Genomic DNA, 26,387 nt, shown 5'->3' with positions numbered 1-26,387 from the left:
CACTTTTACTTTGTGATGTCACTTTATATAATTTAAATACATTATTACAGCACACAGTGTCAGCAGGGCCCATCATCTCTGTAGTCTCCCTTCCCAGAATGCATTGCTACAGATTCATGCAGTGTCCAAGCATTTCAGGTGAAAGGTCCATTTCTCCACCTTTAGCTCCAACATTTTCCTTTCCGACAAAAATGGAAGGAAAAGGTGTCTTAGCACAGTGTAGGTTAGATCATAATACATATCTGACAGTTACCATACACACACACACACACACACACACACACACTTGCAATTCACTTGAGGACACCAATATAGCACCGTATGACGGCTAGAGTCCATACTTGCTCTTGCTGGAGGGGAGATGGTGTCTCCTTTAAATTTCCAGAGTGCTACAAAAGCTGTGGTGTGATGGTCCCTCTGTAGGCTGGAACACAGAGCTGGCAGTGATAGATTTACAGATGAGTGGGGTGCTCTCTATTCTCTCTCTTTCCTGTCTCTGTGTGTTACACATAGGAAGGAGCTACCCTAGTAGACAGAAAAATTTACATATGCACACTCCTGGCTATACACGAACCTAACAGCGTGTACTCCCCAGATACAGCCTGTACTCTCCATACACTATATTATCTAGATTCAGCCTGTACTCTCCATACACAGTGTGTACTCCCCAGATACATCCTGTACTCTCCATACACAGTGTGTACTCCCCAGAATACAGCCTGTACTTTCCATACACAGTGTGTACTCCCCAGATACTGCCTGTATTCTCCAAACACAGGTGTACTCCCCAGATACAGCCTGTATTCTCCATACACGTGTATATTATCTAGATTCAGCCTGTACTCTCCATATACAGTGTATACTCTCCAGATACAGCCTATACTCTCAATACATTGTATACTACCTAGATTCAGCCTGTACTCTCCATACACAGTGTATACTCTCCAGATACAGCCTATACTCTCCATACATTGTATACTACCTAGAGTCAGCCTGTACTCTCCATACACAGTGTATACTCTCTAGATTCAGCCTGTACTTTCCATACAGGGTATACCCTCTAGATTCAGCCTGTACTCTTCATACAGGGTATACCCTCTAGATTCAGCCTGTACTCTTCATACAGTGTATACTCTCTAGATTTAGCCTGTACTCTCCATACAGTGTATACTCTGTAGATAAAGCCTGTTCTCTCCAGACACAGTGTATATTATCTAGTTACAGCCTCTTGACTGTCATTATGCGGTAATATTCAACCTGGCAAATATCTAGATACCACACTAGCTAATGTTAGTGCTTATCTAGTCAAGAAACAGGATGTTGGAACACCATGCAGTGAACAATTCATTTGAGCCTAAATGCTGCCCACCAAACCAGGCGTTCTATCGTCACAAATGCAGCTGCCTTCTGATTTAGGTGCTCTGTCTTTCTCTCTTTCTGACTGTATCCCTTTCTCTCCTAGTCTCCTTCTCCTGTTTCTCTCACTGTGTCCCTCTCTCTCCCTGTCTTCTGTGTCTCCTTCTCTATCAGTCTTCTCTGTCACTGTCTTCTCCTTCCATCACTCCTCTAATGGATAGGACAAATCTAAGGGGAGGAGGCAGGACTGGACTATTGCTCACCAAACCTCAGCACTGACCCAGCAGGGGGCGCTGTGGTAGGTGTTTAGAGGGAGTGAGTTTCCCTGTACAGTGTAAATGTTGACTCACTGTCCTCAACTTCACTGGGTGGGAAGAAGTCTTTTTTGCCTTTTTATTTTAACTCTATTATAAATCCCTGTATTTAATTTTGCTTTTTGTTTCAGCTCTTTTTTCTGGGCCTTAATCATCCTCCACTTCTCCTTTGTTCACACATTCTTGTTCTCCCTCATCTGTTCCCTCTTTCTCTCCTCCCCTGTTCTCCCATTCTTGCTCTGTTCCCTCTTTCTCCTCTTTCTCTCCTCCCTCGTTCACACAATCTTGTTCTCCCTCATCTGTTCTCTCTTTCTCGTCTGACTCTCCTTCATCTATGTCCTCGCTTTCTTCTCTCAATCCCTCACTCACTCCATCCTCTGCTATCTGCCCTGATATGTTCTTCTCTTCGTTGTATTCTCCATCTCTTTCCTCTTCTTTTTTTCCTTCCCTCTCTTCCTCTGTTTCTTCTCTCTCTCCCCCCAGCTCTCCCTCTTCTTCCTCAGTCTTTTTTTCCTCCTCTCGGTCTCCATCTTCACTATCTCCTCTCACTTCTCCTTCATTTCCTCTCACTCCTTCATCCTCTCCTTCACCTCCTCTCACTTCTCCTTCATCTCCTCTCACTCCTCCATCCTCTCCTTCACCTCCTCTCACTTCTCCTTCACCTCCTCTCACTCCTTCTTCATACTCTCCTTCATCTCCTCCCACTCCTTTCTCCTCTTTCTCTCCTTCTTTCTCTTCTTCCTCTTTCTCTCCCTCTCTCTCAATTTCTCCCTCATGCTGATCAATACTAATAATCTCCTCTGGTTTGGTGTGAGTGTTATTATGCGTGTATGTGTGATTGTGGTTGTGTGTGTCATCATCCAGGGAGATGGGAAACTGGAACCGATCTGGTTGGCCTTTGTCCTGGACTGGGGGTGGGGAGGGGCTCTGTGGTACAGTGTTCTGGTACCAGTCTCTGTTCTCCTCCAATGTGTCCAGAATCTCCTGAGCATCTGGATGAACCAGGTCACCCCAGGTCTCCCACAGTGGATGCACTATATAATCTATAAATCCCACCTACAGCATGCACACACACATACACATACACATATACACATACACACACACACAATTTTATTTACATCTTTTGTCACTGCAGTGACACATCAACCTGACGGCCCCTGTGTAACTCTACATACAAAGAGTCTTATATATACTGACAGTGTAAAGAACACTGTACAAGTAAAGAGTATTATATACACTGACAGTGTAAAAGATGCTCTACATGCAAAGAGTCTTATATATACTCACAGTGTAAAGAACGCTCTATATATAAAGGATCTTCTTTAGACACAGTGTAAAGAACGCTCTACATATAAAGGATCTTATATACACTGACAGTGTAAAGAAGGCTCTACATGTAAAAAGTATTATATACTGATAGTTTAAAGAACGCTCTACATATAAAGAGTCATATACTGACATTGTAAAAAACGCTCTATATATAAAGTCTTATATACACTGACAGTGTAAACAATGCTCTACATGTAAAGAGTTATATTTACTGACAGTGTATTAAGCATGCTCTATGTAAAGTCTTATATATACTGACAGTGTGAAGAACGCTCTATATGTAAAGAGTCTCATATATACTGAAAGTGTAAAGAACACTACATGTAAAGAGTCTTATATATACTGACAGTGTAAAGAATGCTCTACATGTAAAGAGTCTTATACTGACAGTGTAAAGAATGCTCATATATACTGAGTATATATGATATATCATATGTAAGTGTCTCATATATACTAACAGTGTAAAGAATGCTCTACATGTAAAGAGTCATATATACTGACAGTGTAAAGAACACTCTACATGTAAAGAGTCTTACATATACTGACAGAGTAAAAAATGCTCTACATATAAAGAGTCATATATACTGATGACATGTTAGACAAATTTGCACATCACAAGCAGACAAATCATTAGCTCCAGACATGGAGTATCTAGATTTGGTAAGTTAGGACATAAACATGATGGCTAGGATGTATTCTATGAGAAAATGACAAAGCACTTTTGTAAGTCACTCTTGTTTTTTTTTGTGTGTGTGTGTGTGTGTGTGTGTGTGTGTGTGTGTGTGCGGGTGTGCACGTGCATGTGTGCATGTGTACTTGGCTCTTCTACACAGAGGGTGTGTGTGTCTGTCTGTCTGTGTCTTCTCCATGGAGGCTGTGTGTGTGTGTGTGTGTGTGTGTGTGTGTGTGTGTTTGTAAATGTGCACCTGGCTCTTCTCCACAGAGGCTGTGTGTCTGTCACACATGGCACTGATTTCCATGCCTCTCTCTCTCTCTTTGTCTCCTTGTCTGAAGAACTCCTCCATGATCCTCTGTGTCCACTGTCTGTACAGCTCCAGTGGTTTGGTGGGGTTACTGAGATCAGCACAGTGCATCATGTTCCTAAGGACCTGCGAAACACATACACACACACGCATGCACACACACACGCGCGCGCACACACACACACACACACACACACACACACACACACACACACACACACACACACACACAGTAATCTCTACATAAACACACAGTAATTTACATACATGCACACACAGTACTCTCTACATTCACACACATTATTCTCTACATACACACAGTACTCACTACATACACATAGTAATCTCTCTACATACATGCCGAATTCTCTATATACACACACAGTACTCTACATACACACACAGTACTTTCTCTACATACACACACACTACACTCTCTACATACACATACATTATTCTCTGCATACACACAGTACTCTCACTACATACACATAGTAAACTCTACATACATGCCGTATTCTCTATATCCACACACAGTACTCTACATACACACAAAGTGCACTCTACATACACACAGTATTCTACATGCTCACTACTCTCTCCACACACACAGTTATCTTGGATTCTAACCTATTGTACTGGCTAGAATGTATTCTATGAGTAAATGACAAAGCACTTTTGTAAGTCGCTTTGGATAAGAGTGTTTGCCAAATGCTGTAGAGAAAGAACTGGGTGTGTGGAGAGAGTACAATGAACTAAAATACTGTGGAAATCAGCAATCTTTCTACCCACACACAGCACTATCTAAACACACATGGTACTCTCTACATACACAGTACTCTCAACATATACAATACTCTCTATATTCAAACACAGTACTCTGTACATACACACATCACTCACTACTCACTCACACAGTACTCTTTCTACACAAACAGTATTTTATACACACACACACACAATACTCTCTACCCACACAGTACACTCTACACACTGTACTCTCTACATACACAGTATTCTACATACACAGATAATACGCACAGACCTGTATGCGTTCAGTATAGTGATCCAGCAGCAGTACTCCTGAACTTGTCACTTTCTTCGTCTCCACCATTGTCTTCAGATCAGCCAGAAGTGTCATGTGCTTTGACATGTCTGTGGCCAACACCTGATCTCACACACACACCCACATGTATATACACACATCCCTACATATACACAGATATATATATATATATATATATATATATATATATATATATATATATATATATATATATATATATATACCTCCCACTGTCTCCCCCTCTCCACCCTCCCACTGTCCCCCTCTCCACCCTCCCACTGTCTCCTCCTCTCCACCCTTCTACTGTCCCCCTCTCCACCCTCCCACTGTCTCCCCTCTCTCCCCCTCCAGTCACCTAAGATAACCAAGACTAAGCGGGGATAAGTGGACTAAAAGGGGGATAAAGGGACGAATGGGGGATAAGGGGAATAATGGGAGGATAAGGGGATTCATAGGAATATACGGGGATTAAGGGGGGGGGGGGCATAAGGGGAGTACACTGTGTGCAAAATTATTAGAGTATTTTGACCATATCATCATTTTTTATGCACCTTTCCAATTCCAAGCTGTATAAACTTGAATGCTTATTGTATTTAAGCACATCAGATGATGTATATTTGTGTCATGAGGGAGGGTGTGGCCTAAGGAGATCAACACCCAATATCAATTTGTGCATAATTATTAGGCAGCTTCTTTTCCTCAGGCAAAATGGGCCAAAAAAAAAGGTTTAACACTTTTGTAAAAATCGTAAAAGGTCTTTCAGAGGGATGCAGCACTCTTAAAATTGCTAAGATATTGGGGCGTGATCAACATGGTCGCAAAAAACGAAGATGGAAAAAAGATGCTAATTAACTGCCAAAGATTTGAGAAGAATCAAACATGAAGGGACCAGGAACCCGTTATCCTCCAGCGCTCCCGGAGATTTATGGTGAAGGAAAACAGTACAATTCTCTGAACAGTGTCTGGGATGCTGAGGTTGCTTCCACACAAAAAGTTGATCGTCAACAGATCAAGAAACTGACAGACTCCATGAATGGAAGGCTTATGACTGTTATTGAAAAGAACGGTGGCTATGTTGGTTAGTGATTTTTTTTTTTTTGGAAATGTCAGAAGTGTTTATTTGCAAATTTTGAGTTGTTTGTTTATTATTCTCATTTAACAGATGAAAATAAACAAGTTGGATGGGAAAATGTCCGTTTTTCATTTAGTTGCATAATAATTCTGCACACTAATAGTTGCCCAATAAATATGCACACATAGATATTCTCCTAAGAAAGCCAAAACCTCACTTTTACTTTCTTAAATATTCACATTTGAGGTTTACTAACATTTTGGATTGACTTTAGTTTTTCAATAATAAAATTAGTCTTACAACTTGCCTAATAATTGTGCACACCGTGTAATTGAAGATAAGGGGGCTGGGGGGATAAGTGGGGATAAATGGAGACTAGGGGGGATAAGTAGGGATAAATGGAGACTAGGGGGATAAGTGGGGATAAATGGAGACTAGGGGGGATAAGTAGGGATAAATGGAGACTAGGGGGATAAGTGGGGATAAATGGAGACTAGGGATAAGGGGATAAATGGAGACTAGGGGGATAAGTAGGGATAAATGGATACTAGGCGGATAAGTAGGGATAAATGGAGACTAGGGGGATAAGTAGGGATAAATGGAGACTAGGGGGATAAGTAGGGATAAATGGAGACTAGGGGGATAAGTAGGGATAAATGGAGACTAGGGGGATAAGTGGGGATAAATGGAGACTAGAGGGATAAGTAGGGATAAATGGAGACTAGGGGGATAAGTAGGGATAAATGGAGACTAGGGGGGATACGTGGGGATAAATGGAGACTAGGGGGATAAGTGGGGATAAATGGAGACTAGGGGGATAAGTAGGGATAAATGGAGACTAGGGGGATAAGTAGGGATAAATGGAGACTAGGGGGGATAAGTGGGGATGATGGAACTAAAGGGACCAATGTCTCCCCTCCAGCCTCCCACTGTCCCCCTTTACACCCTCCTACTGTCTCTGTCTCATACAACTACTACTGTTTTTTCTTCTCAAAAACAACTTAAAAAATATTTTAAAAATAAATATTTGCTAAGATGCACATTTCACTAAATTGCTTTGCTATATGCCATATTGGGATTGGGCTGTACCACAGTGTGTGTTTGTCTGTACCATATCGATGACGAGCTTGCGGAGACTCTGTCTCTGTCTCTTGCTGAGGTTCTGGAAGATATCACAGCTGTCCTGGTGCAGGAGTTTAAAACCCACAGCCAAGTGGTGATTCTCCAACACAGACTCATCGTTGTACATCAGAGCCAACTCTGAGTCTGGGGAGCCAAACATTAAAATCAATAAGAGGTTTCCAGTTCTAGAGAAGCTTTAAAGATTTATTCAAACTCCAAGTGAGAATAATTGAACCCTCCTACTCAGGGAGGGTACAACCAGACTCCCAGTTTTAGTTCATAGGGCATTTAGCTAATACTTTTATTGAAAGCCACTTACAATTGTGAACGAGTACAAGTTGAGTAATTGAGGGTTAAGGGGCCCAACAATGGCAACTTAGCAGAGGTGGTGCTACAACTGGCCACCTTTGGCAACTTACTGGTTAAAAGGCCTTACTGGTACTGAAAAACCAGCCTCACTAGTGTTTAAAGAACTGGGCTTACTGGTGAGGATGAGAAACTGGCCTTACAGCTGACAATTAGAAATTGGCTTTACTGCTGACAAAGTAAAACTGCCTTATTGGTGTTGAAGAACTGGTCTTATTCGTATTAGTGAGGAACTGGCCTTACTGGTGTTGGTGAGGACATGGCCTTACTGGTGTTGGTGAGGACATGGTCTCACTGGTGTTGGTGAGGAACTGGCCTTACCGGTGTTGGTGAGGACATGGCCTTACTGGTGTTGGTGAGGAACTGGCCTTACTGGTGTTGGTGAGGAACTGGCCTTACTGGTGTTGGTGAGGACATGGTCTCACTGGTGTTGGTGAGGAACTGGCCTTACTGGTGTTGGTGAGGACATGGCCTTACTGGTGTTGGTGAGGAACTGGCCTTACTGGTGTTGGTGAAGAACTGATCTTACTGGTGTTGATGAGGAACTGATTGGAGACTCCTGGATGGTCCACATCATGAATGGCAGCAGCAAACAGTGCAGCCAAGACCTCTAAATCTGTGAAAACAGCCTAATAAAAAAATAGACAATGAGAGAGAAAGGGAGGAAGGAGTGTGTGTATGATTGTGTTTGTGAGATGGAGAGTATGTGAAAGGCAGACAGGAAGAGGGAGAGTGTGAGACCAAGAGAAGGAAAAAAGAATAAGAACTTGAGAGACTACAGTAGACACACACAAACAGTTACATTTACACACACACACACACACACACACACACACACACACACACACACACACACTCACGTCAAGAGCAGGTGTTGAGAGCAGCACATGAATGCTCTGGGTAACATCCGCAGCGTGGAGGCTGTTGTGGTAAGCTACGTTGCTATGGTAATGATCTTCAAGTGTCATTACATAGGAAACTAATGTATCGACAGGGATACGGAAGGTCTTCAGAAGGTCTCTCTCCTATCTCATACACACACACACAGATCAGAAAAATAAAAAATACAGCAATGGTCAGCAAGGATCAACAGCTCACACAGATATACAGATACACCCTAGCACTCTTTCTCTCGCACTCACACACTCATTCACACACACACACACACACACACACACACACACACACACACACACACACACACACACATACACACACACACACACACACACACACACACACACACACACACACACACACACACACTCTCTTACACACTCACACACACTCACCTGGAATATGTAGTATATAATGCAGCTGAGAGGTTGGTTATTGGAGAGTTCAGCCACCCGAAAAATATAAAACTATAGTGGGCCGTTTAGGGTGAAATCACTGAATCACTTGGGCACACGCACAATATTTGCACATATCTATGAAACTCTTGCACATAATATGAAATATTATGAAATATGAAAATAAATATGAATATGAAATATGAAAAAATAATTGCACATAAACATGAAATAATTGCACATAAATAATCTACTACTTACATTTGCATATGATGACTTACACTTGCATATACACACACTTGCACATTCACTGGTATGTAAACAGAGAGTTTAACAAGGATTGTGTATATGTGTGTAGCCATGTGTGTGTAAAGCAATTTTCAGTGTGCCCAGAAATCATTTAATAATCTAGCCTTCATTTTATTTGTCCAGTAGAACATAATGGGGGACAGTAGTCACATCACTGCTGAGGCTGTTAACCTCTTGAGGAATCTTCTTGAGTCTCCAGTACAGATTAATTAGATTGTGAATTCTATTGAGACAAGTGGTTCTACATTGACACTCACACATTCCAATGTTGAAACTGAGTCAGAAATCAGTACATTGTTCTGACTCACAGCGCAGAATTTTGGGCCGAGGAACCAGACCCAGCCTAACACAGCCCACAGTCTTTTACGTCCAGTGGAGTCATCTTTTCCCTCACAATCTTGCCGCTATCAGACGAGAACGATATAGAACTTGGGGGTCTAAGGGAAGTAAAAGGTAGAACATCTTGCCGTTTAACTTTTATTCTACTTTGGCTAGCTAGCTAACTAGTGATTTGTAAATGACTATTAGATAGATAGCTTGCTACCTGCTACCACTGTAGCTGTGTGAGCTAACTTTGTGGTAGCTTGTTAGCCAGCTAGGTTAGCTAGTTTCACAGCCTCAAATTAAGGAATCAGTAAGCTGCGACTGACATACATTACAAAACATTTTCCTTAATGCCTAATCATGCTAACTATGTAAGCAGTAGAGCATTTCTGTCTTTACGTGTGCCATGTCTCATTGCTGCTTCCACACTTAGACAGTACAGGGTAGATGATGCCAATCTCTTCTCACAAGCGTTTATTGTCTCTTCAAGCCTAAAAGTCCTTTTCATTGAACCTTCAATAAAGACATAATCCTGCTGTCAAAACCCAAATGAAACAACTGTCACGTTCTTGAGATAAGCAGCAGGCTTATTTAGAGTTCAGCTTTACACTATAACTAATAAAAAAGGTAGCTATGTAGACACAAAAGCAAGGAATGTAGTTCGGAAACCACGTATGGTTAAATATTTAATGCCAATGTAATGCCTGGAGCTTGAGAGATTAGTTTGTATTTTAAGCCCATAATAGGTGAAACTTCAAGTTCAGAGGAGATAGGGGAGTCTGACATAGGATGTGCAGCCAGCAGTGTCTAGTAGAAGTGGCAGAAAATGGAGAGGAAACAATACATTCACATCAGGAGGTGCTGAGGCCTCTACAAGTTTCTTTTATAGAGGAACCAAGCACACAGGCCTTTGACAACTCTCATCCAAGTCCTTAGTGCTCAGTCAAGTGTCCAGACCACTAACATACAACAAGAATCAAATTCCCAAGCTTCATCATTCCAGCTCTCTATAAGTGACCTTTGTTATATCACTTAAATTTCCTGTTTGTCAAACCAAGGTTTCCAAATCAAGAACCCTTGAAGAGCTTCAGCAGACCACAGAGCCACTGACAGACCACCTTGCTAATGTTGGCTGTATAAAGCAGCTCACGAGTTTGACTGACAAGGATCAGCTAGTACAAGATGTCCTGATGTTTCAAGTGGTTAATCATGTTTGTGGTCCATTTGAAAGGTATATTTTTTTTTCACAATTTTAGGAAATACAATTTCAGAAAGTGAATCAGTATTGTTTAATGTTTCTGCATCTCAACAGCTTGGTTTGTAAAATTGCTCAAAATGTAATACAGTTTTGCTGATAAACTTTGTCATTGCTGATAAACATTGTAATATTCATGAAAATAAACAATTCACTTTTAACAATAACTGAACATTTTCTCTTGGAACTTCATTTTGTGTATTTAGGAAACACTTTGAGTGTTACAGAAGATCCAACAGCATCCAAAAGCTTTTCAGTCTGTCCTGTGTTACAAACCAGGGAGCCTCACTGCCAATATCACGGATGTTCTGTTTGACATCAGATGGTCAGAGACAGGGAGCAATAAGAGACCAGATGACAACAGGGTTTTGCATAGTGGAGGGACTATTTACAGGATGCTGAAGGTGGGAATATTTGTAAACATAAATCTTTCTAGCATTCAGAAAGCTGCATGATGTGGGTCTAATTCGGTGTGCCTTGGTTTATCTCTACAGTTTTTATGCTTGCTGCCACTGCATGGTTGATAAATGCATCTCAGATTTTTCTAGAGACTGACCATCACTCTTGCAGCTGTATTCAAACAATCCATAAGTACTCATAACTGAGTTTAACTCTGCATCTAGATGGCATTTATTAGGCTACTCCATATCTACATCATATGTACCATTATAGTCATTTAATTAGACCAGAAATTATGCACTTTATATAAAAATATTAAGTATTCAATATTTATCTCTCAAATCTTTTTTTTCTTTGTATTTTTTTAATTCTTTTTGCTAGTAGCCATTAATTTTTGGTTTTTTTCCATTTTTTTCAGAGGAGGACGGTACAAAAAAGCTGGAGGACATCTATGATTGTATATGATTGTATATGATTGCATATGATTGCATATGATTGTATATGATTGTGTGACTATACTCATCAATGCAACCATGAAATATCATCCTCCAGCTTATGATTTACCAATTTATGATTTCCACCAACATACCTGTCAAAACAGCACACAGCAACAGCGCTATGTCCACATATATAGCTCAATGTATATTCATATTCTGTAGTCCTAACGGAGGACACTGAAGAGGGGACTAATGGTGTGGTATAGTCACGTCTTTGCTAATAGTTCTGCAGGTCTACATGGCGCATAATCTACTTCCTAATAGTATATCCAATCAATGACCTGCAATCTTAAATTGGTTTTCCACTCACCATAACTCAATGGGAGTTCTTATACTATAGATTCGCCAACGTATGGCTCTACTTCAATGAAAGGAACGTCCAATCGAATCTAATTCTTGCAGTATTTTAGTGAACCCTCCTGCACTGAACGTGGATACCCCTTGAGCATAAAGTGCCCCGAACGTATATCTTGTATAAAGTAAGTCAATTAATCGCAAAAAGCGAAGCGATTTCTTGCCAGTTGAATCCTAGATCCAAACAATGATTAATTTGTTCCCCTGTCAAGTTGTACCATGGGCTAGTGAGAGTGCCAGTATGACTTCTTGGTGGAACCGTGAGACTATTCCCTCCATGGTTTCTTTGGCCTTCCCTGCAGCAAACTAGATTGATGATAAAATTATTAGTTCTTGTATGGTTTTCCAGAGCAGTCAAGTGCCGATTTACCGTGTCTTCTTGTAGAGATTCAATGCATCATAGGATGCGGAAGAAAAAAAACAAAACATCACTGTTGCCAGTAATACATAATGACTGATTAAAGATTATTAGGCCAAGTATTAATTGGTACAGTTGCTTGTTCATCTTTACTTAAGGTTAAGGGGCGATGTTCAGGATTTTTGGCCAGACTTTACCTTATGCACACCAATATGATCTATAAATTCTAACTATCAACCTTCTGGTTACAATTTAAATGACTTCCGGGCGCACTGAAAACTGCTTTATACACACACAGCCACACACATGCACACAATCCTGGTTAAACTCTCTGTTTATGCACGAGTGAATGTGCAAGTGTGTGTATATGCAAGTGTAAGTTATCGTACGCAAATGTAAGTAATAGATTATTTATGTGAAAATGTTTCATATTTATGCACAAGTGTTTCATAGGTATGCATGCGCGCACACAAAAACACACAAACACAAACACATATATACTCACTCACACTCACCTGGAATATGGAGTACATAATGCAGCTGAGAGGTTGATTATTGGAAAGTTCAGCCACCCGAAAAATATTAAACTTCCACTTATCCAAATCCTCCATTACCTATAGACAAAGGGAAAGAGAGAGACGAGGAAGGAACATAGATACAGGGGGACAGAAACAGATAGGGTGGAGAGATGGACAGACAGGGCAGAAACAGAGGGACAAGGAAGGAACACAGAGACAAAAACAGGAAAGAGACAGAGGGAGAAACAATGAAGAGTGTGGAAGTGATGCAGTTTTCCAGGCTGTGTAAGTTTGTGTCTCTGTGTGTGTGCAGTGTGTGCATATGTGTATGTGAGTGTATGTGGTGTAGGTTGGTGTGAGTGTATGTGTATATATATATATATATATATATATATATATATGTGTGTGTGTGTGTGTGTGTGTGTGTGTGTGTGTGTGTGTGTGTGTGTGTGTGTGTGTGTGTGTGTGTGTGTGTGTGCACGCGAGTGTATGAGGTGGGGGTGGGGGTGTGTGTATGTAAGTAAGGTGTGTCACCTCTACCAGAGTGTCCTCGTGTTCTGTAGAGACCCCAAAGCGAGGCAGTGGTGTGCTTCCTAGGCTGTGTGTGTGTGAGAGTTTTCTCACTCCACTGATGTGACTCATAGGTTTCTCCTTAAGAGTGGGAGATGGAATCTCCATTTCATTCTGATCTAAAACCAGATCAATACAAATGCTCAGGCAAACCATACATACAAAAAGCAGCACCTTAGAGAGTACAAAAACGACCAATTTAAACAGGATAACCACATCTCCCACTGGCTTGCAGTACTGTTATTCATTCCAGCCATTTCTAAGTTTCTACCATAGTGGGTGTGTTTACGCACTAGATGGTAGTAGAGAATCACTAGATGGCACTAGAAAACTAGATGTACTGTATGTATGTATGTATGTATGTATGTATGTATGTATGTTTTGTATGTATGTATGTATTTATTTATTTATTTTAAACCAATGCTGTCTGCTTCTCTACCAATAAAAGATCTGCCATGATTTTTTCTGGTTGTGTTCTGCCTCTTTTCTCCGATTTCCCACTACTGAGCTTTGGCGTTCTGGTACATGCCATCACAGCTCTGCAGCCTCTGTTCCCATTAGCGTCTGGAGTCTTCCACCTGCATGCTATGCCAGCCACTTACCATCACTCGGCATCTGATATATATTAATTGCTGCTACAGACCTTAGTTCTCTAATCCCCACTCATTTGACTCTGCTATTCCTGATATCTAGACAGATAGAGGACACCAGCAAACAAGTGAGTTCCTATCTTTGTTTGACTATTTTTCTATGAGTGAACATGTTGATTTTCCTACCCACTCTCATGTCCACATACTAGATCTAATCTGCTCCTCTGGTTTAGATATTACTTCTGTTACTTACTGAAGTCACTGTTAGCATCTCAGTCACTAGGCCATACACTAAATCCCTCATCACTTTCTGTAATATTAAGCTGTTGGCGCTCTGACTTTCTCTGCTCATCTTTTCTCCTCTCCCCTAATATCTGTTTCAAAACTGTCCTGATGATATTCCTTCTATATATACAATGATTCCATGTCTGATACAGGTAGTACCTTAACTTAACAGCATGGTTTAAAACTGTGTTTAAAACTACAGGGTAGTTCAGAGAATATGAAAAATTGCCAGGTGAATACCCCCTAAACCCCATGCCTGAAGTTTAGGTTATGTTTGAGAGAGACAGACAGACAGACAGACAGAGAGAGACAGGCATGTGTGTCTAATAACAGGAATACATTCAGCAACTGTTTAAGGCAAATTCAGCAATTCTCACAATATATTGTTTTGGAAGTGTGAGCAATATTCTTGAAGAGTAAACAAAATAAAAATAAGGAGTAAAACTCCCTTTTATCAGTACTTAACCCTATCAATGTTTCCCTTTAATCAGTACTTAACCCTATCAATGTTTCCCTTTTATCAGTACTTAACCCTATCAATGTTTCCCTTTTATCAGTACTTAACCCTATCAATGTTTTGCTTTTATCAGTACTTAACCCTATCAATGTTTCCCTTTTATCAGTACTTAACCCTATCAATGTTTCGCTTTTATCAGTACTTAACCCTATCAATGTTTCCCTTTTATCAGTACCTAACCATGACATTAGACATCACAGCATGTCACTACATACTGCTAAGTAGTCAATAAATTGACTTACAATCACTCTCTCACCTATGCACAAGCAAGCATGCACACACATACAAAAGTGCACACACCTACCTAGAAACGTGGTGGAGATGTATTCAGACACCTGGTTGCCAGAACGACTCATCTCAGACAAGTGAGACAACTCCCTGTTCAACATTCTCTTAAACTGAGAAAACACACACACATACACCCTATAAGGACAGTTGGTGTCATTTACAATTTGTTTTTTTCCATCATTTCAGTTCATCATCTGCAGCACAGAGCTATATCACTTGACCCCTGGGGAAGAGGCAGGGTGGTCCATCTAATGGGACTCTACCTTGCTAAGTCATGTCATGTGTATATACAAGCGTGTGTGTGTTGTTTTGTGCACACGTGTGTGGAATGTTTGGACATTACCTTGCTAGGTCATGTTGTGTGTGTGTTTTTGTGCATACGTGTGTGTGAGCATTTTGTTGTAGGTCTCAGGCAGTGTTACCTTGCTTGGTCAGGTTGTGTGTGTGTACCTGTGTGTGTGTTTTTTAAGTTCACGTGTGTGTGGGCTGTTTGGACATTACCTTGCTAGATGCCATGTCACTAACAGAGCGATGGGTCTGAATGGTCTCCAGCTGATCCAAACACCAGTCCAACTCTGCTAAAGTCTCCAGTGTAAGCTGCTGATACTGTTGATCTAAAACACACACACACACACCCCTAAAACAGCTGTTCAAAATGTTCAGGAGCACCACAGACTACATGTTACATTTACAGCCTTTGGCAGACACCCAGAGCGACACCCAGAGAGACCTCCTTTTAATAGATATTCAATTGACAATAGATAGGTCAGTGTTAAGAATACTACCAGGTTAAAGCCCTGGTTAAAGCAGGAAAGTAAAAGGTTTTTTTGGTTTTTTTGGGGTTTTTTTTGGGGGGGGGGGGGGGTTGAGAGGGTTAACCTGAAAGTGAAGTCCTAAGACCTGAAGACTGATTACTCACTGGTGACCTCCTGTGGAGAAACAGAGATTTACAAATGCATCTCATTGTGCATGCAGCAGGACAATCTATACCACCAACTCGGAGGAAAAGAGGAAGAGGAGGACAGAGGAAGAGGAAAGAGGGAGTTACACTATGAGGAGAGAGGGCTACACTATGAGGAGAGAGGGAGTTACACTATGAGGAGAGAGGAGGTACACTATGAGGAGAGAGGAGGTACACTATGAGGAGAGAGGGAGTTACACTATGAGAATAGAGGAGGTACACTATGAGGAGAGAGGGAGTTACACTATGAAGAGAGAGGGAGTTACACTATGAGAATAGAGGAGGTACACTATGGGCAGAGAGGGAGTTACACTATGAGAATAGAGGAGGTACACTACCACTGTATACTAACTTTACAGTGGAGCTGTTGAAGTTAGCCAAGATTGTGAAATTACTTCTGACAGAGCGCAAGCTGGCCAGCACCTGGAAGGTAGAAAAGATTGCATAAGAGAGAGAAAAATAGAGAGAGGAAGCATTTCATTATATACATATATACATATATATATATATATATATATATATATATATATATATATATATATATATATATATATAGAGAGAGAGAGAGAGAGAGAGAGAGAGAGAAAGAGAGAGAAAGCGAAATAACAAAAAGGTTTGAAACTCTCAAGCTAAAAAAATGCTAATTTTTCATGAAAAAGGAAAAACAACATCTAACATCGCAAAGAATATGACATTATTGTATTGTATATAATAATTATGCATCTCCAGTCAATATATGTACTGTTATTACTGATTTACCACTTGTATATAATAATTATGCATCTGTTCTAGGGCCTTTCTTTTTTCTTTATATATGCTACCTCTAGCTGACATTATATGTAAACACTGTGCTAGTTTCCACTGCTACACTGATGATACTCAGCTATATGTCTCAGCCAAACCAGAGGACATATCAGCTTAGTATTACTGATGAATGCATAAAGGACATCAGACACTGGATGTTGAAGAACTTTCTCTCACTTAATCCTGACAAAACAGAGGTGCTTCTATTAGAGGTGAGTGAAAAAGAGAGACAGAGACCAAAGACAGAACACGGCAGGGATGTGAGAAGACAGGACACAGCAGGGAGGTGGGAAGATTCCTACTGACCCCTTAAGTTGAAGTTACAGGGTGTAGCTCACCTGAGCAAAAGGGGTGACAATGAAATCTTCAGCAGTGTGTCTAAGAGAGGAAGAAGAAAGGCGAGGGGTCAGTGTGTGTGTGTGTGTATGTGTGTGTGTGTGTGTGTGTGTGTGTGTGTGTGTGTGTGTGTGTGTGTGTTTACCCTTCACTGGCCATGGAGGAGATGCGTGAGACAGTTTTGGGTGACAGGTCGTAGTCAGAGTCAGAACGGTAAAGAAATGACTCTCTCCTCTGACACTGAGGGAAAGACGAATGCAGCATGAGTGCCGGACTGGCCTGGAGCTCTGATGGAGAAACCCCATTCTCTACTTCACTGCACAGAGAGAGAGAGAGAGAGAGAGAGAGCGAGAGAGAGAGAGAGAGAGAGAGAGAGAGAGAAAGAGAGAGTGAGGGAGAGAGCGCAAGAGCGAGAGAGAGAGAGAGAGAGAGATTGTGTGTATATTATTGTACATTATTGCATAACCATTTATTACAACAGTGAAATCTGGGCACTAGATCAAATAGAAAACCATGAAATTCGTGAATTCGGCAGACATATCCTGCAGGTACTCTGCAATGTCTAATCTGGCCAGCAGAGCTGAACTAGACAGATTACCACTCCTGGATATTGAGCACAGATTCTGCAAATTCTGGTACCACCTTGACCAATCAGACCCAGACCCTTCACCACACAGCTTTTATCAGCAATAAACGAAATACCAACATACCACTACACCTACTAGCCAAGAAAAACCTAGAAAATAACCCAACTCAACCCTCAACCCTCAACACTGAAAGAAATTGAAGACAAAAATTATGCCCTGTAAAAAAATGGAACCACATCAATACAAATACAGCAGCGCAAATACCACATCAATACAAATACAGCAGAACAAATACCACATCAATACAAATACAGCAGAACAAATGCCACACCACATTACTACAAATACATCAGAACAAATACATCACTACAAATACAGCAGAACAAATACTACATCAATACAAATACAGCAGCACAAATAACACATCAATACAAATACAGCAGAACAAATGCCACACCACATCACTACAAATACATCAGAACAAATACATCACTACAAATACAGCAGAACAAATACTACATCAATACAAATACAGCAGCACAAATAACACATCAATACAAATACAGCAGAACAAATGCCACACCACATCACTACAAATACATCAGAACAAATACATCACTACAAATATAACAGAACAAATACTACATCAATACAAATACAGCAGCACAAATAACAACATCAATACAAATACAGCAGACCAAATACTACATCACTACAAATATAGTAGAACAAATACCACATAAATACAAATACAGCAGAACAAATACCACACCAGTTCTTTTCATTTTAATTAGCTGTTTTTTGTTCATACCCTACCAATATTTAATGTCACCAACTTATAGTCACTCTCAAAGCTACAGTCATTCACCAAGCTACACTCTCCATGCTAGAGTCACTCCCTCAGCAGTAAGCTCCCAGCCCAAAGAAAACAAACGTGTAACATTGATAGTGTGTGTGTGTGTGTGTGTGTGTGTCCATGCGCATTCATGTTAGCGTGTGATTACCTGTTTGTATCAGCATGTGTGATAGCAATCCGTGGTGGGACGCGAAGGGGCAGGGTCGTGGGGCGGGGCATTAGGCTAAGAACTTCAGGGGAGCGTGCACGTGGGCGGAGCCAACATGGTACCTGGGTAGAAACATGGTAGAAAAGCACACCAACCACTCACCATGTGAAACAAGAATGGTCAGAATCAACCAACATGGAATAAATAGAGTAGGACAACAGTCCTACTTTAAAGGCACAAGTTATTCTATTCCCACTCTCCCTAAGCATACTGAACACATGGACCTACTATCCCAACAGAAAGGGCAAAGTTAAGGGTAACACAAAGCACATCTAAGGCAGGAGTGGTCTTAAACCCTGATAAAGTGAGAATGCATGCTCAAGGAGGAAGCAACGGGATCTAAACACATCCAAGTTTGAATAAGAAATTCACACAACTACTTCTTAGCCCTGTGAAATATTAAGGAATGGATTATATGACTTGTTGCCACTGTGGGGCCCCTGAGCCCTCAATTACTCAAAGTTGTACTGATCCATGCTTGTAAATTGCTTTGGATAAAAGCATCAGATAAATGCTGTGAATGTAAATAAGGCAAAATCTTATGATATTTCTGATACATAAATCTGAAAAACATTTGCAGGTATATTCTCAGGATCTAATCCTAATCCTGAGGGTTTACACTCAGCATCTAATCCTAACCCCACAGGTTTACTCTCAGGATCTAATACTAATCCCACAGGTTTATTCTCAGGCTCTAATCCTAACCCCACAGGTTTACTCTCAGGATGTAATACTAACCCCACAAGTTTATTCCCAGGATCTAATTGTAACCCCACAGGTTTACTCTCAGTATCTATTCCTAACCCTACAGGTTTACTCTCAGCATCTAATACTAACCCCACAGGTTTATTCTTAGGATCTAATCCTAACCCCACAGGTTTATTCTCAGGATCTAAGACTAAATTTACAGGTTTACTCTCAGCATCTAATTCTAACCCCACAGGTTTATTCTCAGGATCTAATCCTAACCCTACAGGTTTACTATCAGGATCTAATCCTAACCCCACAGGTTTAAGGTACAAAAATGCCACTGAGTCTGAAGCAAACAACTACCCATTAATAAACAATATGGGCCTCGCTCAGCTGTCTGTTCGTACTACCAGCTCTTGCCACCAGAGGTCTCCCTTCCCAGAGTACTGATCAGTCTCTGTGACAATTCACCAATACAGCAGAGTCCTATTCACCAGCAGATTGTCAACAGCCTAGTTTCAATCACAAAAAACCTTTATGTTTGTCCAGTTGCAAAAACAATAACTTCACTACTCAAATAAAAGCAGGGAAAATAAAACCATAGAAATTACATTTTTAAAGTACTCTCAATTACTCTGATAGGAGGAGCAAATGTTTACCTGTAAGCTAGGAGAGAGTCTTCTATTTCGGCCTCGTTGAAACTCCGCTGCCAGTGTGCTGCCAGATGTGTAAGAACGGCTGTAGCATGCTGACTCGGCCTTCTGCCCACCTCCAGGTGCCTCATTACCCTATTGAAATATGTAAAATATGCTAATTAGAAGAGGTATAGCTGGAGTCAATGATCAGTTCTTCCTGCAGAGGTGCGAAACCCCATTAACCCTCAGGTCAGGTCACGCTAACCCAGCCTCCCTCCAGTCAGGTCACGCTAACCCAGCCTCCCTCAGGTCAGGTGACGCTAACTCAGCCTCCCTCAGGTCAGGTCACGCTAACCCAGCCTCCCTCAGGTCAGGTCACGCTAACCCAGCCTCCCTCAGGTCAGGTCACGCTAACCCAGCCTCCCTCAGGTCAGGTCACGCTAACCCAGCCTCCCTCAGGTCAGGTCACGCTAACCCAGCCTCCCTCTGGTCAGGTCACGCGAACCCAGCCTCCCTCAGGTCAGGTCACGCTAATCCAGCCTCCATCAGGTCAGGTCACGCTAACTCAGCCTCCGTCAGGTCAGGTCACGCTAACCCAGCCTCCCTTAGGTCAGGTCACGTTAACCCAGCCTCCGTCAGGTCAGGTCACGCTAACTCAGCCTCCGTCAGGTCAGGTCACCCTAACCTAGCCTCCCTCAGGTCAGGTTACGTTAACCCAGCCTCCCTCAGGTCAGGTCATGCTAACTCAGCCTCCCTCAGGTCAGGTCACGGTAAACCAGCCTCCCTCAGGTCAGGTCACATTAACCCAGCCTCCCCCGGTCAGGTCACACTAACCCAGCTTCCCTCAGGTTAGGTTACACTATCCCAGTCTCCCTCAGTCATCCAACTGGTGTTTGAACATTTCACTTCACTAAGAATTCTTACTACTTTAGTTTACTACAGAAATGTGCAGTGTGAACAGGTCACATCTGACCCGGTCTTACAGATTCCTCCTTTGTAACTTATAAAGGATTCAGCCCTTTCTCTTACAGGAAGCTATCCTTGTGCAGTCTCTTGTGATCTCAAAGTTAAACCACTGCAACTCGCTACTTACTGGTCTTCCTCCAAGAGCCATCAGAAATACCATGCTTCAAGTCTCATGAAAGACAAGCATCAAGACTATTCATTGTCTTGGCTCCTAGATGGTGTAATGAAATTCTGCTTGCTGTCCGGACAGGCGAGTCCCTTGCAGTCTTCAAACACAAACTGAAGACCCATCTATTTGTGGACTATTTAAACGACCACTGAACCTGCACCTGTGTTGAGTAACAAACTTTAATACTTATTGTATGTTATTGCAATGATTGTTGTCTGTTATAGAGCTTATATGTGTTTCAAACTTTTAGGCATCAGCACTGATCCCTGTATTTCTACAGAATTCTAGTTCAAAGGTATCTTGAACTCCAGCCTACTATACTGGCTAGGATGTATTCTATGAGTAAATGACAAAGCACTTTTGTAAGTCGCTCTGGATAAGAGTGTCTGCCAAATGTCGCAAATGTAAATGTCACTAAGAATTCTTACTTAAGCTTACTACAGAAATGTGCTGTGGAAACAAGAATTTAATCTAAATAGCCACACAGCACTTAAATTAGTAAAGCAAAAAACTTGAGCAGAGTGTATGTACATTTTGATGTTTATGGACTAATGTGAATACTTATATATGTATATATTTGTTATATTTGTACATGAATGTGTATGATCATAGGGGGTGGGTGGGTATACATGTGTGTGTGTGTGTGTTTCTCATCTGTACTGCAAAATTGGAGCAACGAAAGGGGGAAGCAGCAGTTGCTAGGCAACAAAGACATGTTCTAGGTGTTGTAGCTGAAGCTGTCTGGACCCAGATACTAATACAAACACACACACACACAAACCTTTACATTCTTTACTTAGGTTCACAATTTACATAATAAAAAAGGGTCCTAATTTTCTCAGTTGCAATTATCCAGTCATGGATACAATAACAGCAGAAATGATAGGTGTATGTGTTACATTTACAACAGCATTTATGATGGGGGTACATTTGGGATTATGGTTTGATAGACAAATATCTAAGGTTGGGTTTAGTGTTATGATGGTGAATATCTAAGGTTTGGTTTAGTGTTAAGACGGTGAATATCTAAGGTTGGGTTTAGTGTTATGATGGTGAACATATACGGTCACATTTAGGGTTATGATGGTGAATATCTAGGGTTGGGTTTAGTGTTATGATGGTGAATATCTAAGGTTGGGTTTAGGGTTATGATGGTGAATATCTAAGGTTGGGTTTAGGGTTATGATGGTGAATATCTAAGGTTGGGTTTAGGGTTATGATGGTGAATATCTACGGTCGGATTTAGGGTTATGAATACATTTATGGCATATAGCTGACACTTTTATCCAAAGCAACTTACAATTATGACTGAACATAACTTGAGATAAGGGCCTTGCTCAGGGTCCCTACAGTGGCAACTTGGCCTTCTGATTACTAGTCAAGTACATTAATCACTGAGTCACCACAGCCCCCACTCACCCTCAGCACTGGAGCACACCATGGTTGTGTGCTGAAAACTCTCCCAGCACTGGCACATGCTACACAAATTCACACAGTCACACACTATTCCAATCACATTACTGCGGTACTCTACACACACACACACACACACACACACACACATTACTGCCATACTCTGCAAACACACATGCCTGCACATACACTACTTCAGTATTATATACCCATACAGCTCTATGTATATTACTGCAATACTGTGCACATACACAAACACCTGCACATACATTACTGCAGTATTCTACACACACATTACATTACACAAACACCTGTACATTCATTACTGTAGTACTCTACAAACACCTGTACAAACATTACTGCAGTTCTCTGTGCACTCTCTCTCTCACACACACCCACCCACACACACACACACACATGTGCATACATTACTGTACTACTCTACACACACCCCGGCACATACATTACATTACACACACACAAACACCTGTACATACATAACTGCAATACTCTGTAGACACACTCCTGCACTTATATTACTGCAATACTTTGCACAGGCACACACACATACACATACACCTGTATATACACATAACTGCAGTACTCTGCATACACACTTCTGCACATATATTACTGCAATGCTCTTCATATGCACATAAACACACAACATACATTGCAACATTATTCTGCACACACACACACACACACACACCTGCAAATACATTACTGAAGTACTCTGCACACACTGCACACTTGTTACAATTTATCTATTTGCATATTTTATCATCTTAATCAATTTAATTAAGAGTAATTAAAATTAATTAATCGTAATTAACAAAGGCAGGGTTCCAATAGCAGAGCGTATGTAGATTAGTTCATTGTGTACTCGTGAGTACAGTGTGTAAATACAGTTTCTGTATCAGTATAGTGTAAGTGATTGTATATTAATATAATTTACTCATGAGTACAGTGTATGAATAGTGTATGAGTACAGTGATGTACATATGAGTACAGAGTGTGTATACGTACAGTAAGTACATATCTGAGTACAGTATGAATACAGTTTCTGTATGAGTGTGGTGTATGAGTATAGTTTATGTGTATGAGTGCAGCATATGAGTATTGTGTGTGTGTGTGTGTGTGTGTGTGTGTCCAGTGTCTGTATGTGCAAGACCAGATTAAGATCAGAAAGAGTTAGAGTTAGAACATTTTTACACTTCTCCTGAATACCTGAGTACACACCAGGGCATAGTCTGGGCTAGTGCGAGTACACACCCAGGACCACGTCTGGGCTAGTGCGAGTACATACCCAGGACAAGGGCTCATTTGTGGGAGGGGCTCATTACCGCTGGTTTGCTTTCTCACAGAAGAATTCTTTCTGAACCTTTCTGAATTCTTTCTGGTTCATCTGTTGACTGCTTTTTATTATTTTCCATGGATACAAACACAAGCTGTGAAGAAGACTGCAGTTTGTACACATGGCATTTCACCATCCGGGAGTACACGTAAATAACGAGCCATTTTAATTTTAGACCACTCCTGGGTTTAAAAATAGCCTTCATACTGAAACAAATATACTGATCTCACAGAGCAAGCAGACCTGTGTATGAAAACAACCTCTAGTGTCAAAACAGCGTTAGGATGTGCCTAACTGTAACATAAAGAACACATGACCAAAATGTACAAGTATAATGCCAGTGTTTATATATTTGATATTCAGATATGATAATGTGCCAAGAATTTCAGCAATCTGTTTTTTTTCAATGCTTAATAAGCACCATATGCATTGCTCTTCAAGAACACTTGTTCTACACAGATGACAGCTGCTTTCCACTCACTTCTGAGTGTCCTGGACAACTTGCAGGGACTCCAGAAGAAAAACACCTGAGAACTTCTAACAGACAGATCCAGCTCAAACAGACAGAATTCACCCATCACAGAATAAGATTTCATGCATATGAGTAGTTTGCATATGATTCTGCCTGTATGAGTACAATGTGTATGACCAAGTATGGGTACAGCGTGCATAATATTAAGTACAATGTTTACATTTATGGCACACAGCACTCTTATCCAGAGCGACTCACATATTTGTCAGTACACATCTTCCCTAGGTATCAAACACCTGACCTTGGTGTTACTAGCACCATGTGCTACATGGTGAGCAACGGTGCTTTTGTATGTATGCATGTTACCTCTTCTCCAGTCAGAGTCAGAACACTGCGGCTTTTCTTCATTCTGATTGGTTGGTTCTTCCCTCCGGAACGAACCGGAGCTGAACCCAGACAGCACAACAGATGGAGAGCCAGGTCGTGCTGGGGTCACGCCGGGGTCACATCAGAGTTACACCCCTATCCCCATCTCTCTATTACCCTGTTTTTTATTTAAAACCTCGTCCGTCCTGTACTGAACTGGTGGAAGCTGCTTTCTTCAGTCAACGATCCTCAACTTGATTTGTTGTCCAGTTTGGGGGGATACAAAACACCATCCTACTATTGGTCATATCACAATGCTTGACTGCTTTGGACTTGTCAGTGATCCTGTCTTGATTTATTTTAAAAAATAATAAAAAAAAATTTAAAGGTTAATTATCCTGAACTAGAGACACCGGTGCAATAAATGTTGTAATCCTGGTTTGTATTGGTTGCTGACACTAAATTAGTAATCCAGGTTGAAGACTGGTAGATTGTTACTGTGAGGAAGGAGCCAGCACTCGTGCGTCCCGTTCCAGCTGCAACGGCAAGATATTTGTGATTAGTGGCATTCAGTTTCACAGCTCATTGACAAAAACGGCTCACAGACTCGTGCTCAGTTATAAAATGCAGGCAGTTTCCGAAAGATCAACAATACAGCCTGGTTGGCAAATGGAAATAAAAATGTGGAAGAGACAAGACTATAGATTACGTCATGACAAACCGTCCGACACCGCGGTCGCACTTCACTCCCCCGTCACACCCACTAATGCAGACAGATGTGAAGCATCTCCGGGGTAGAGCCTCTCCAACACAGACGAACATCAAACCTCCAGTCATCAGGACAGTGCCGCGCTGCCGCAAATACAGGCATTCAAACCGCACATCCGGACAGACGCAGACCATTAACGGGCATCCGCGGACAAACGCATCAACGCTATAAGGGCAGACGCAGGCCGTTAACGGACATCCGCAGACAGACGCAGATCGTTAACGGACACCCGCAGACAGACGCAGACCGTTAACGGGCAGACGCATCAACGCTATAACGACAGACGCAGACCGTTTACGTCAGTAGCGCGAGCGCTCGGCAACAGATATATAAAGATAAACGTGCCGTTAAACGAGCTTAGGACAAGCGATGAGTCTCTCCTGGAGAAAAACTCACACTCACCGTGATCTCTGCAAGACCGATAGGTGAGAGGAAGGATGAATGGCTAGATGGTGTGATTCTGTTTCTATGCAGCCAGGTACTCGCGGAGTAAAAAGGTTCTCGGTAATATCCGCTATTCCGAGGATGTCGCGAGCGGACCCCTCCTCCGGGGTAACGTGCGCGCGATGTGTGTCTTACACACGAACACTTGCCCTCGTTACCACAGGTGCCAGTTAAATTCAAGAAAAAT

At 41.4% G+C, this 26,387-nt stretch overlaps 1 protein-coding gene and 1 long non-coding RNA gene across 8 annotated transcripts; one reads left to right on the top strand and one right to left on the bottom strand.

The window, feature by feature from the left end:
* Positions 1-43: 43 nt before the first annotated feature.
* LOC113585194 (3',5'-cyclic-AMP phosphodiesterase 4C-like) lies at positions 44-26,294 on the bottom strand. Of its 7 annotated transcripts, none has more exons than XR_014118007.1 (19): positions 25,697-26,065; positions 24,988-25,523; positions 20,269-20,397; positions 18,860-18,981; positions 17,414-17,584; positions 17,271-17,310; positions 16,481-16,551; positions 16,047-16,096; positions 15,669-15,781; positions 15,184-15,277; positions 13,452-13,606; positions 12,915-13,013; positions 8,472-8,636; positions 8,141-8,240; positions 7,235-7,389; positions 5,031-5,153; positions 3,929-4,111; positions 342-2,726; positions 44-178 (listed from the first exon to the last, which is right to left on the bottom strand). XR_014118007.1 is itself a non-coding variant. In XM_081700677.1 (19 exons), the coding sequence occupies exons 3-19, from the start codon at positions 25,027-25,029 to the stop codon at positions 1,818-1,820; spliced, it is 2,721 nt and encodes a 906-aa protein (XP_081556803.1). In that variant the 5' UTR covers positions 25,030-25,523; positions 25,697-25,839; positions 26,159-26,274; the 3' UTR covers positions 63-1,817. The 7 variants fall into 7 exon arrangements, 6 of the variants coding, with proteins under 6 accessions (XP_081556803.1, XP_081556804.1, XP_081556802.1 ...); XM_081700677.1 differs by adding an exon at positions 26,159-26,274 and having other exon boundaries at positions 63-2,726; positions 25,697-25,839; XM_081700678.1 differs by lacking the exon at positions 25,697-26,065 and adding an exon at positions 26,159-26,294 and having other exon boundaries at positions 63-2,726.
* LOC145651914 (uncharacterized) lies at positions 8,590-13,265 on the top strand. The gene is made up of 3 exons (XR_014118008.1): positions 8,590-10,767; positions 10,998-11,195; positions 11,609-13,265. It is a non-coding gene; the product is annotated as an uncharacterized LOC145651914 (long non-coding RNA).
* Positions 26,295-26,387: the final 93 nt, after the last annotated feature.

Source organism: Electrophorus electricus, chromosome 18, assembly GCF_041902795.1.
Source record: "Electrophorus electricus isolate QZ-2024a chromosome 18, ASM4190279v1, whole genome shotgun sequence".
In the NCBI taxonomy this organism is placed as follows: Eukaryota; Metazoa; Chordata; class Actinopteri; order Gymnotiformes; family Gymnotidae; genus Electrophorus; species Electrophorus electricus.
This window is presented reverse-complemented; position numbering and strand designations above follow the sequence as displayed.